The sequence below is a fragment of the Oncorhynchus clarkii genome, chromosome 4 (genome assembly GCF_045791955.1).
Source record: "Oncorhynchus clarkii lewisi isolate Uvic-CL-2024 chromosome 4, UVic_Ocla_1.0, whole genome shotgun sequence".
Classification (NCBI taxonomy): domain Eukaryota; kingdom Metazoa; phylum Chordata; class Actinopteri; order Salmoniformes; family Salmonidae; genus Oncorhynchus; species Oncorhynchus clarkii.
The window spans coordinates 59,555,832-59,569,410 of record NC_092150.1 but is presented as its reverse complement, the minus strand read 5'-3'; the positions used below and the strand labels follow the sequence as shown (position 1 = coordinate 59,569,410).

The 13,579-nt window shown below is 44.8% G+C and overlaps 1 protein-coding gene across 9 annotated transcripts in view; it reads left to right on the top strand.

The window, feature by feature from the left end:
• LOC139407014 (filamin-A-interacting protein 1-like) overlaps window positions 1–12,292 on the top strand; it is a 45,293-nt gene extending 33,001 nt beyond the window's left edge. For 3 of the 9 annotated variants that reach the window (XM_071150260.1, XM_071150261.1, XM_071150259.1), the window contains exons 5-6: window positions 117–2,961; window positions 4,128–5,126. In XM_071150260.1, the coding sequence (XP_071006361.1) occupies window positions 117–2,961; window positions 4,128–4,328 (3,046 nt within the window). In that variant the 3' untranslated portion in view covers window positions 4,329–5,126. Of the gene's footprint in view, window positions 1–116; window positions 2,962–3,208; window positions 3,274–4,127; window positions 5,127–7,400; window positions 11,345–12,231 lie in introns of those variants that run through there. The other 6 variants (XM_071150263.1, XM_071150262.1, XM_071150265.1 and 3 more) reach the window with 4 other exon arrangements.
• The last annotated feature ends 1,287 nt before the right edge of the window (window positions 12,293–13,579 follow it).

The window sequence follows — 13,579 nt, the reverse complement described above, 5'->3', positions numbered from 1 at the left end:
ATAATAATAATATCATCATCAGGTGAAACATCAAATTGAAATGTAAATTCTCAATCACACTTCATCGCTCTCTGTCTGTCAATTTCTCTCCCTCCCCTCTTCTCGCTCTCTCCCAGATTAAAGAGGCTGCTGGAGCAGGAGAAGGCGTACCAGGCTCGTAAAGACAAAGATCACAGCAGGAGGCTAGAGAAGGTCCGTGAGGAGCTGGTCAAACTCAAGTCCTTTGCCCTGATGCTGGTGGATGAGCGGCAGCTCCACATTGAGCAGATCGACCAGCAGAGCCAGAAGGTCCAGGACCTCAGCAGCAAGCTCCAGGAGCGAGAACAGCGTCTGGCCGCTGTACGCGGCACTGCCAAGGAAGACGGCCAGAAGGTCCTCAGGCTAGAGGCGGAGCTGGAGTGCAAAGCTGCCAAGTTCACCCAGGAGCATGAGGAGATGACTGCCAAGCTGGCCAACCAGGAGTCCCAGAGCCGTCAGCTCCGCCTGAAGCTGTCAGGCCTGGCCCACAGGATCGAGGAGCTGGAGGAGAACAACAAGGCACTACAGAAGTCAGAGGAGGACCTCCTCGAGCTAAGGGACAAGATCAGCAAGGGGGAGTGTGGGAACTCCAGCCTCATGGTGGAACTGGAGACCCTGCGCAAGAGAGTCCTGGAGATGGAGGGCAAGGATGAGGAGATCACCAAGACGGAGAGCCAAGCCAGAGAGTTAAGGAAAAGGCTGCAGGACGAGGAGACCACCGGCCGGGAGCTGAGGCTGGAGGTGGAGAAACTGCAGAAGAGAATGGTGGATCTGGAGAAACTGGAGAGGGCTTTCAACACGAGCAAATCAGAGTGTGCAACACTTCATATTAATCTAGAAAGAGAGAAAGGACTGGCAAAGGACCTGGTTGGTGAGCTGGACATGGTGAAAAACCGTGTGAAAGAACTGGAGAACTCGGAGTTGAGATTTGAGAAGGCAGAGATGGGCCTAAAGGATGACCTGATGAAGCTGAAGTCATTTACAGTGATACTAGTGGATGAGAGAAGGAACATGACTGAGAGAATAAAACAGGAGGAGCAAAAGAGCGATGATTTAAATAAAATGTTCAAAACTGAGCAGAGTAAAGTTATGGAGGTCACAGAAAAGTTGATTGAGGAGAGCAAAAAGCTCCTCAGACTGAAATCAGAAATGGAGGTAAAAGTGACATCTCTTACTAAAGAGAAAGATGAACTGAAAAGTAAACTAACAAGTGAAGAGGAAAAGTGCAGGGATCTTAGCTCCAAGGTCGGTGTAATGAAAAAACGAATGGATGGGCTAGAGGAGGCAGAAAAGGTATTGTTAAAAATCAGAGCCAATAAGGACAGCAAGAGACCCCCAGACGAGGAAAACAAATTCAAGGAGCTAACGCAGGAAATTGAAAGGCTAAAAAACCGCCTCAAACAGCTTGAGGTGGTGGAAGGTGACCTGATGAAGACGGAGGACGAGTACGACTTACTGGAGAAGAAGTTTCGAATGGAGCAGGACAAGGCCAATGCCCTCTCTCAGCTGCTGGAGGAAATTAAGAGTCGGACTGCCAGGAACAAAGCCATAGAGAAGGGAGAGGCGGTGAGCCAGGAGGCTGAGCTGAGGATGCTCTGCAAGATGGAGGAGGCAAAGACCAGAGACCTGCAGGCAGATGTCCAGGCCCTCAAAGAGAAGATCCACGAGCTGATGAACAAGGAGGACCAGCTCTCCCAGCTACAAGTGGACTACTCCCTACTCCAGCAGAGATTCCTGGAGGAGGAGGACAAGAAGAAGAGCTTGAGCCAGGAAGTGATCAACCTCACCAAAGAGCTGGAGGTCACCAAGCGCTACAGCCGCGCCTTGCGTCCCAGTATGAATGGAAGGAGGATAGTTGACGTCCCTGTCACCTCCACCGCAGTCCAGACAGACGTGGTGGTCAGTGAACCTGCCGAGGAGGACACACCTGCAGTGTTCATCAGGAAATCTGTCCTGGAGGAGAACCATATCATGAGCAACCTGAGGCAGAGGGGTCTGAAAAAGCCTGTAACTGTGCTGGAGCGCTACCCCCCAGCAACCACTGAGCTGGGCATGAGAAAATCATGGATCCCCTGGATGAAGAAGAAGGATGCAGTGACGATCACTCAGACCACCCCAGAGAAGACCCCAAACCCTCAGGACAACGGGGACTCCTCCCCTCGTCCACCAGAGCTGTCCATGTCACAAAAGCCAGGCCAGCCGTTGCATATTCGAGTAACCCCTGATCACGAGAACAGCACTGCCACTTTGGAGATCACCGGCCCTCGTGCTGAGGACTTCTTCTCCAGCGCCACCATCATCCCCACATTGGGCCTGCAGAGGCCTCGCATCACCATTGTTCCCAAGCCCACTACCGTGTTCTCAAAGAGCAAGCCGGGTGAGGGCGTAATGGGGGGGCCTGAGCGGTGCAAGTCTCCAGTCACCATCACCACCATCTCCAGGGCCAAGTCCCCAGATAGGAGTAAGGGCTCCTCCTACTCAGACTCGAACAGACCCCTCTCCCCCGTCTCCATCATTACAGTGAGCACCACTCCTGTGACGGAGGCCTTTGCCTCCGCATCCCCAGAGCCCCATGACATGAGCACCATGGGCCGGGCTGTGTTCAAAGTGACCCCAGAGAAGCAGGCATTGCCTATGCCCGTCAGAAAATACAACTCCAACGCCAGCATAATCACCACCACGGAGGACAACAAGATCCACATCCACCTGGGACCTCAGTTCAAGAGGCCATCAGACGTCAGCAGTAGCAGCCCCACAGTGACGGTCAGGCCCCTTAGTGTGAGCACAGAGAGCAAGGAGGCACCCCCAGGTACGGTGCTGCGCTCCCTGCGTCACCCCAACAACATCACCACCGCTCCTGGGAAGACCACCCCCAACAAATTGACCAGCAGCATCACCATCACCCCCATCACCTTGGCACCGACCAGGCCAACTCAGTCTGTGGTGAGTAGTCAAAATCTAGTATATTTACAAAGGTTCTTTCTGCCGTTCAGCTCTCCCTCTCCCTTTTATGATGATATGAACATCGGCTGTCTCACTAATAGAGAAGCTTTGTATTGTATATTTTATGTAACCATTTTCAGCTGGTATGCTGAATACATTCTATATTGTTGTTAGTAATAGTTTTTCAATTACGTGACTTTCTTTTCAGACAAACCATCTAAATGATATCCAATCTCTTATATTTCAGTTGCTTCTGAAATGTTTCAAAATGATATCAGGTGGTGTCTGCTCCCTAGATAGCACTCTTTCCAGGTATACCAAAATCAAATGCACTCCTTTTACCGATGACCAATACTAACACTGGAATGAATTGACACGCATATCCCCCCACCTTAAAAAGGCCCCTCTCAAAGGGTCTTGTGTTGACACACCTGTTTCTACTGGCACAAACTGACATGTTCCTCCCTTTTAACTGAAAATGGACCAGTGATGACCAATTTGGATGTTTGACTTCTAAAGTGGGCTGACCCGCACATCAGCAATATGAACAGCATACTGTAATGTATAATCAATCTCCTCTCCCAAGTTCTGTTAACTCAATGTAAATCATTTTTGTGACGCTAGCTTTGAAATGCTCTTTCTTAATGCTGTGAAGGGTTAAAGGTGAGCTATGGTAACATTGTGGTTTTTCATAGAGCTAGATTTAAAGAGGCTCTGTATGGATGGAACCTTTTTGAAGGATAAGAAATGCAGCACTTTAATTCTAATCACAATCGATATCCAATATGGCCAACTCTTGTCATCCCTCTTGAACCTGTGTAAATTGATTGTAATTCTGCACCACTGTTCTAACAAGTGTTAACTTTTTTATTAGTATTTTTATATATGTTTATTTTTTACTTCCGTTTATTTAGTAAATATTTTATAAACTCTTTCTTGAACTGCATTGTTGGTTAATTAAGGGCTTGTAAGAAAGCATTTCATGGTAAGGTCCACACCTGTTAAATTCGGTGCATGTGACAAAATTTGATAACAAATTCAGGATGGCAAGCTTTCACCAAATGTACACTAAGTAAATAAAAAAATTTTGGTGCTAGTTTATGATAATACTTTAAAAAAAACTTTTCTGTCTGCACTTGTGTCTTATGTTGTGTGATTCCTTTCAGCCCGGGGCGGATGTGCAGTCAACTCGTGCCGCAGCCACACGAATCCCTATGTCAAAAGGTATGAAAACAGGCAAGGCTGTTGTGACAGGTGTCTCTACTGTGACACGGTTAGAGTCACGAGCCGAGTGCCAGTCAATGAAAATTGAACTGAGGAGGTCGACAGTCTGCAGCTCTACCTCCACAGGGGGAGGGAAGTGCTGAGGGCCACACGTTGCCATGGAAATGTGGCCCCGCTATCTGTCTATGGACTCAGTCACCCATCATTAAATTCTGACCAGTCTGTTGCCAGCCAAAAACATATAGAATAGGATAGGTGTTGCAGGCACCTTAATCTGCTCAGATACAAACAGGAACACAGCTACAGCTATAGCTATATCAGCTATTCCTCCTTTTTAAACATTGGGGTAAAAAGCATTGAAATTGTATTGTAATTATGAATGTTTTCCCCCCAAAAAATGTTATATCCATGTTGAAATGCGTTTTGTTTTGATTGACATGTTACTAATCCCTCACCTGGGTTGTTGTCACTGAGTTGTTGATATTTCATAATTCATGTTAATATTCTTGTTTATTTCACAATTTCTTATGGAGGTTTCCGAATACGGTCGCTCTAATGGGTTTTGCATATAAAATACATTTAGGTTGTCATCAACGTCACTAATTTGTGGCACCAAATTTAAAAATGAATAAACATTATTTGGAATAAAGTATGACACTTTGTTTGTTATTCATGTGGAGTGACAATGCAAAATCTTCTTGATGTTCACTAAACAAAGAATTTAGTGAATGCAGGCGAGTAACAATCATGGAAACTTCCATACTGCTTTATCCATACTGCTTTGTAGAGTCCTACATATATAAAATTGCTTACTGCATGTTTGGCATACTAAGCAAAAGAAACAAAAGCCTAATCTGTAATCTTGCTTGTTCCTAATACTAGTACTGTATATCCATACAAAAGGAATGAAATAGTTAATCAGAATCAAAATGTGAACTAGACTTTTCATAACTGATATTTTTGAGTAGGCTTTCATTTACTAATGTAAAGGCTTCCACACAGTTCACAGCTGCAGAGCCACAGTCTGTGGAAGTACATAAAATCCATCACATATCAAAGGTTTGATTACCTAACGAGCAAATACAATTAAAAACAAAAGTGACCTGCAATGACAGTAAAGTGACACTGTACTTCAAACCGTTTGATTGCGGAATCATGCAGAGGTGCTAATGGGAGAGGCTTTTCCTTGTTGAGTCATTGAACTTTACTCAGTGACTGCATCCCAAATGGCAACCTATTATCTACACTGAGTGTACAACACATTAAGGACACCTGCTCTTTCCATGACAGACTGACCAGGTGAAAGCTATGATCCCTTATTGATGTCACTAAATGCACTTCAAATCAGTGTAGATGAAGGGGAGGAGACACTTTTGGTCATGTCAAGACACTGATCTGGGGAAGGGTACCTAAAAATGTCTGCAGCACTAAAAGTCCTCAAGACCAGTGCCCTCCATCTTTCTTAAATGGAAGAAGTTTTGAACCACCAAGACCCTCTTCCTAGAGCAGGCCGCCCAGCCAAACTGAGCAATTGGGGGGAGAAGGGCCTTGGTCAAGGGAGGTGAATGTCCTGCAGGGAGCTCGCCCCCAATGATGTATTTGGCTATCCACACCAACTTCTGTAGAGCCTTGTAGTTGAGGGCAGTGCAGTTGCCATACCAAGCGGTGACGCAGCCTGTCAAGATGCTCTCGATGGTGCAGCTGTGGAACTTCTTGAAGATCTGAGGCTCCATGCCGGAGGTTGAAGGAGGAGGAGGAGGAGGAGGAGGGGGGGGGAGTTGTGCCTTTTACACCATGGTGTCAGTGAGATTGGTCCATGTCAGCTCCTCTGACGTGCACAATGAGGAACTTAAAAGCTTTTGTCCCTCTCCACTGCAGCCCAGTCGACGCAGATCGTTCTGCTGGCTTAAGATATGTTCTGATGTTGGACTATAGCTCCCTCACCTGGACAACAGACAGCTTTATCTGAAATTGCAGAATTGGAGAGTCAAAAATAACTGAGCAGTCTTTCTGATCACTAGATGTAATGTCGTTTCTATGGTAAATGATTCATGAAGTCTACATTTACCTTGACTATGGACTTACATACAGTAAGGTCCACTACATTTGGCTAGCGACCATTGAGGCCTACAGTTTTTCCTCCAAATGGCTCCTGTTCCAAAAACTAATTAAACAAGGATGTGAAAAGGAAGCGCTGAGGGAAAGCAGGTCACAGGTCTGGATCTCATAGCCATGCACCACTTGATTAAACACCCTCTAGACTAGAGCAATTAAGAAATACTTATTTTTAACAAGCAGCCTTCCACTCTCTAAACCGATAATACAAACCACAGCCTACCACTCCCATGGGAACACATCCTACTATCCTAATGAGCGGATGAACAAAGGTTTACATAAGTGAAATGAGGCAGGAAGCAAAATAACTTGCTTATGTCATGGTGCATGGGAGGGCATTCCTGAATATTCTGTAGAGCCAGCTACAGATGGAGGGTGATGGGTACCAGACCCAGCTCCACCTTCTCTGTGGGGATGTCCCAAATGGCACCCTATTCCCTATTTAGTGCACTACTTTTGACCAGGGCACATAAGGCTCTGGTCAAAAGAAGTGCCCCACATAGGGAATAGGGTGCCATTTGGGACACCCCCACAGAGAAGAGAAGGTGGAGTTGGGTTCATGTAGGGTCTCCCTCCGAAGAGAAGCATCTGGAAACCAGGCCAGGGACAGTAAACATGAGATAGCTGAAACACAGATTCACAAGTGAATTCCACTTTCACTCAGCTGCATCCTGATCCTGCAAATGGTCGGCTGCCTTCACTCCCCTGGGGTTGTTTGAGTGACAGATTTTGGTGGATCAAAGTGTGGATGAATCTAATTTTGCACATACAAAAATCAGTCATGTTTATAAAATGTGTTATAAAAAAACAAAGCTAAACAATGCTCTAAATAATTATATCGGTTGATCGACAGACTCATTCTTGCCGTTGCATCCCAAATGGCACCCTATTCCCTATATAGTGCACTACTTTTGACCGAAAACCTATGGGCCTTGGTCAAAAGTTGTACACCACTGTATATAGGGAATAGGTTGCAATTTGGGACGTAACTCTTACCTCTATTTGAATAATGACCCTCATGTCTTCATTGGTTGGTCTGAGTGAGGATGCAATGGCACAGTATCACTCATGGTCCTTTTATTGATTTCTTGTCCCCACAGGAAATATTGTGCACCATGTGATAGTTGAGCCCAGATGATGAGACTGTAATGTGGAACTCCTTCCTTCACCTATGACAAGTGCCCTGCATCCCTACTCTACTCTTACAGTGTGCCACCGCAACCATAGGGCCAAGCCAACAGACGACGACCATCGGAAAACAGTCAGAACTCCGCATGCAGACTGTCATGGAGATTATTTCTAACCTCAGGGCACCTAACAAGGCTCTCTTCTCAATTCTGTGGGCTTTCGAATAGTATTACCTCTGGATTCTGGCTTACATCACTATGCGAAATAGCCACATGGAGTTGTATAAAAGGGGTATGCAGCGTGTACTCTACAGTAGCTCTGGTTCAGGCTGTTACGTGCGGCTTGAGCGTTCTTCAATGGAAGTCTTGAAGACTCAAGCCGCACGTGACGCTCTTGACCCGAGCTAACGCTGCAGAGGTTTGTGTGAGAGGACAGATGCATACCGTACCAGTCAAAAGTTTGGAAACACCTACTCGTTCAAGGGTTTTTCTTTATTTTATTTTACAATTTTCTACATTGTAGAATAATAGTGAAGACATCAAAAGTGTTACACAACTGTTACACTCTCCCTGCCTCCTCTGTGTTTGTGCTTTTACTTGCAGATTGGGGACAGGTGGAGCTGATTGGTCATTAAGGTGACACGTTTCAACTGGGTTTGGGTTCAACTAGGAGATAAGTTCCTGGTGCCCAGTCCTGGCTCTCTCTCTCCACAAGCACCATTTTGTTTTGATCTGCTTGATTATGTTTTTTGATTAGGTGCACCCTTTAACACTTACACACATTTGACCTTCATCCATGCATCTTCATTACACCCCTCACATGCCTACTCTCATACTTCACAGGTTAGTTTGGTGGAGAGAAGACCATGAAGTCTCTTTGTCCTGTATTGTCTAGAGACACTTTGTTCTGTTCCTTGTTGGGTTATCGGATTATGGAGGTGAGTTGTCTTTGCAATGTATGACGGTGAGAAGTTGAGGCAGACATAACTCATTGCCCAGAGATATGGTCTTTCCCCCTGTTAGATATAGCGGTGTGTTCACACTGGGGGCAAGTTGTGTAGTTTGTTATTTTTGTGTGGTGACAGAGGTTAAAGCAGTTGTCTCTGGAGTACATCTGTGGTTGGTTACTAGCAAGCTGGTTCCTCCTTCGTGCCAGCGGGCTCTAGTGCATCAATACCTATGTACTAATCTGTTCATTTGGTAGTAGCATTATGGCTTCTATTGCGGATTTTGTCCCGTGTTCCTTCTGAGGAGTTGCTTATGCAGTTTACGAAGGAACAGCTTTTGAAGTTGAGTGAGTATTATGAGCTCAGTGACAAATGTCTCAAGGATCCAGTAAGGTCTATTCTGTCAGCTAATTTGCTTTCAGCTGGTATTTTCAAGGCAGAATTGAGTGAACCAGCTGTCTTGGCTGTACCAATTGCGTCTAGTGCTGGTTTGACATTTGAGCAGAAAAACGAGTTCCCTTTATTGCAGCTAAATCATGACAAAGATCTGGAATGGTTTAAACAGCAAAAATAACTTGATTTGAAAGGTTGAAGCAGGATACAGAGCAAGCTAAACTGTGGTTGCAACATCAACGGTTAGAACTTGTCAGAGGAGGCAAGCTTTCAGGTGAATTTTCTTTTGAGAATGACGCTACAGTGTTTTGACCAGTAGGGCTCACTCATCTCTTAGCGCTACAGATAGCGATGATTACTTAAGGTTAAGTATGCAGGACAGCAGTTTTATGAGTTGGTCCCTGAAGTGTATTGACAGCGTTTCAGAACGTTGAAGAAAGGTGAAAAACAGTCCCATGTTGAGTTTTCACAGGATTTGTTAACTCAATTCAATGTTTGGTCTACTAGTTTTGAAGCTTTGTACAAGCTGGTTGTCCTCGAACAATTTAGTCTGTCCCTTATCGTCTTGCTACCTATATAAATGAACATAAAGTACGGACTGAAGCTGCTGTTTTGGCAAATGCGTACGTACTGACCCCCAAAGGCTGTTCCCCAGAGGAACAGTTCAAGTGGATTTCGTACAGCAAATTCCTTTGGTTCTGGTAATGACGCATTTCCATCTAGATCGGAACGTGTTGCATGTGGACAGAACGATGTTAGTAATAACTGTAATTATTATGGTAAAGGCCACTGGAAGAGCTAATGTCCTGTCCTTAAAAAAATAGGTCAGCAGATTGGCCAGCACAAATGTAAAACCTGTTGCGTTAGCTGAGCCTGTTCGTGCTAATCCTGTTGCTCAAGAATTGTCCAAGTCTTTAAGTATTTATTATTCGCCATTTGTCAGAGGGTTATGTTTCACTATTGGGAAGTGACGTGCCAGTAGAGATTCTGCGAGACACGGGTGCCTCTGAATCGTTTGTTTTGGAGTCTGTTCTGCCTTATTCTCTGGAGATGGATACAGGAACCAGTGTCCTGATTCAAGGGATAGCTTTGAATACTATTGTCTGTACCCTTGCATAAAGTCAAACTTATATCTGACCTAATGCAAGGTGATGTTTCCCTTGGGGTGGGTCCCTTTCTGCCCGTTGACTTGTGTTCATGTGATTTGGGTAACAACTTAGCCGGTTGTCGTGTCTGGTGTGACGCATCTCCTCTGGTGGTTTCTCATAACCCGCTTAACCTACAGAGATTCCCGGAGGTATTCTCTGCATGCGCTGTGACTCGTGCTATGAGCTGTGCTGACACTAGGGTCAAAACGGAACTTACACAACACATAGCTGAACAGTTTGATAATCGTTTAAGTAGTGCTGCCTAGGGGTACTACATTCAAGATCAGTTGTTGGTGAGGAAATGGACACCTCACAGCAAAAGTTATAGATTGTGGTTCCTTCTAAGCTTCGAGATCAAATTTTGAGAACTTCTCATGAAGTTTCTGGTCACTTAGGGGTTAGTAAAACTTATGATTGAGTTTTGGGTCATTTTTATTGGCCTTGTAATCGGAAATGTCTTTCTTTAAACATCTAAATATGCCATGTTTTTCAGCTGACTGGGAAGCCTAATCAGATTTTAAGGCCAGTCCCGCAACATACAACCTATTCCTGTTACAGGCCAGCCATTTGAGCATTTGATTATTGATGGTGTTGGACCCTTACCCTGTTCTAAAGCTGGTAGCACCTACATGTGAACTGATTTGTCAGGCTACAAGATATCCTGCAGCCTATCCACTATGTCTGTTGTAAAGGCTTTGTCACAGTTCACCTCAATTTTTTTGGAATAGTTAAGGCGATTCAGAGCGATCATGGTTCCAACTTCACTTCGCACATATTTGCACAAGTCTTGCAACAAATGCATATAAAACATAATCAGGCCAGTGCTTTTCATGCGCAGAGTCAAGGGGCCCTTGAGCGTTTATCAGACTTTGAAGTCGCTGTCACGCGAGTACTGCACTGAATTAGAACGTGACTGGGATGAGGGGTTACCCTGGTTGCTGCTCACTGTTAGAAGTATCACGAGGGCACGGGATTCAGTCCTAATGACCCTGTTTTTGGTCATACTGTGCGTGGTCCCCTTGCTGTAATAAAGGAGGATTGGATGGTGGTTGAGCGTCCCCCAAATTTGTCATGTTAATGGTTTCTGACACAGGTTGTACATGGCTTGTGAAATAGCTAAAGAAAAACTGGCATCCTCTCAGGTGAAGGGGGAAAAAAGGTTGTTTGACTGGTGAGTTGCGCTGCGACTATTTATTTAGTCTAGGGGACCAGGTTCTGGCCCTGCTGCCCGTTATCGGTTCTCCTTTTCAGGCCAAATTCAGCGGCCCATACACAGTTCAGATCGAACAATTGCCGAACCACAATCTGATTGCTACCCCTGAGCGCAGAAAGGCGAATCCGCTCTGCCATGCCTATTATACTGGTTTGTCTTCTGAATTGACTAAATCATAACTGTGCTAAAACTGACGTGGTTAGTTCTGTTCTTTTGGTGGAATCCGTTGATCTGAGGATAGCCACTCCACCTTCACATACAGTGTGAGGAAGAGGGGATGCTGGGCCCTGATGGTATTTTGCAGGGTAGGTTGACGATTTTAGAGTTTCTTTGCAAACTTGGAGTTTGTTGGGTAACCTGCCTTATTGTCAAGCAGCGTTAACTGATTTGATCACTGACTTTCAGTCTGTTTTCTGACACCTTCTCGTACACATTTGGCAGTGCACGATATTGATGTTGGGGATGCTGTCTTTATTAAACAACGTTTGTGTCATGTCTCATTGGAAAAGCTATGTTACTTAAATACATGCTAGTTAATAATATCGCTGTACCATCATTCTTCAGTTGGGCCTCCCTGTGTCTCTTGGTGAGCAAGCCAGATGGTTCTCTTAGATTTTGCACTGACTACTGGAAGGTTAGTGTGACACAACCTGACTGTTACCCACTCCCACGGATTGTTGTCATGGGCATCCGGTGGGCCTCTATGGTTTGTATAGTATTTGTCTGAACCTTTTAGTTATGGTTTTTGATCTGTTGTATATGTGTGGCTTTATTTTTGGGTTGTTGTTAGTGCCCAATTTTGATGGGGGGGGGGGGGGGGGGGGGGGGGTGTTACGCCCCCCTCGCTCTCCCTGCCTCCTGTGTTTGTGCTTTTATTTGCTGATTGGGTCATTAAGGTGACAAGTTTCAACTGGGTTTGGGATCAACTAGGAGATAAGTTCCTGGTATCCAGTCCTGGCTCTCTCTCTCCACAAGCACCATTTTGTTTTGATCTGCTTGATTATGTTTTTTGATTAGGTGCACCCTTTAACACTTACACACATTTTACCTTCATCCATGCATCTTCATTACACCCCTCACATGCCTACTCTCATACTTCACAGGTTAGTTTTCCTTTGTAGTTTTATACTTAATTATTTAATAAATATTTTTGTTACTCCTTAACTGCCAATGTATGGACTCCCTTTGTCGCCAGGTTGTGACAACTCAATTTTAGATTCTTCAAAGTAGCCACCCTTTGCCTTGATGACAGGTTGCACGCACTCTTCCAACATATGCTGAGCACTTGTTCGCTGCTTTTCCTTCACTCTGCGGTCCAACTCATCCCAAACCATCTCAATTGGGTTGAGGTCGGGTGATTTGTGGAGGCCAGGTTATCTGATGCAGCACTCCATTGCTCTCCTTGGTCAAATAGCCCTTTCACAGCCTGGAGGTGTGTTGGGTCATTGTCCTGTTGAAAAACAAATGATAGTGGGACTAGGTGCAAACCAGATGGGATGGCGATTCGCTGTGGTAGTCATGCTGGTTAAGTGTGATTTATGTAGAATGCAAGGCAGTGTCCCCACCATCACACCGCCTCCACCATGCTTCCCAGTAGGAACCACACATGCGGAGATCATCCGGTCACCTACACTGCGTCTCACATAGACATGGCAGTTCGAACCAAAAATCTCAAATTTGGACTCATCAGACCAAAGGACAGATTTCCACCGGTTTAATGTCCATTGCTTGTGTTTCTTGGCCCAACCAAGTCTCTTCTTATTGGTGTCCTCTCATGGTGGTTTATTTACAGCAATTTGACCATGAAGGCCTGAATCAGTCTCTGAACAGTTGATGTTGGCGTGTCTGTTACTTGAACTCTGAAGCATTTATTTGGCCTGCAATTTCTGAGGCTGGTAACTCTAATAAACTTTTCCTCTGCAGAAGAGAACTCTGGGAGGGAAGCAGCTTCATCATAGCGCTTGATAGTTTGAGAAGTTCTTAATGTTCTGTATTGACTGACCTTCACGTCTTAAAGTAATGATGGACTGTCATTTCTCTAGGGCTATATTCTGTATACCACCCGAACCTCGTCACAACACAACTGATTGGCTCAAATGCATTAAGGATAGAAATTCCACATTGTTAACTAAAGGCACACCTGTTAATTGAAATGCCTTCCAGGAATGAAGGCACCACCTCGTGAAACTTTGTTTATTACATGATTCCATATGTGTTAATAGTTTATGACTTCGCTATTATTATACAATGTAGAAACGAGTAAAAAATAAAGTTAAAACCCTGGAATGAAATGAGTAGGTGTCCAAACATTGGACTGGTTGGTACTGTACATATTGGGACCATCTTAACGACTGCATTCAGACTACTCCAAAAGTTGCATTGCATGCGTGCCACAAACTTTCTCATCATAAAACCAGAACAGTGAATCATTCTAATAAATTTGTTTTTAAT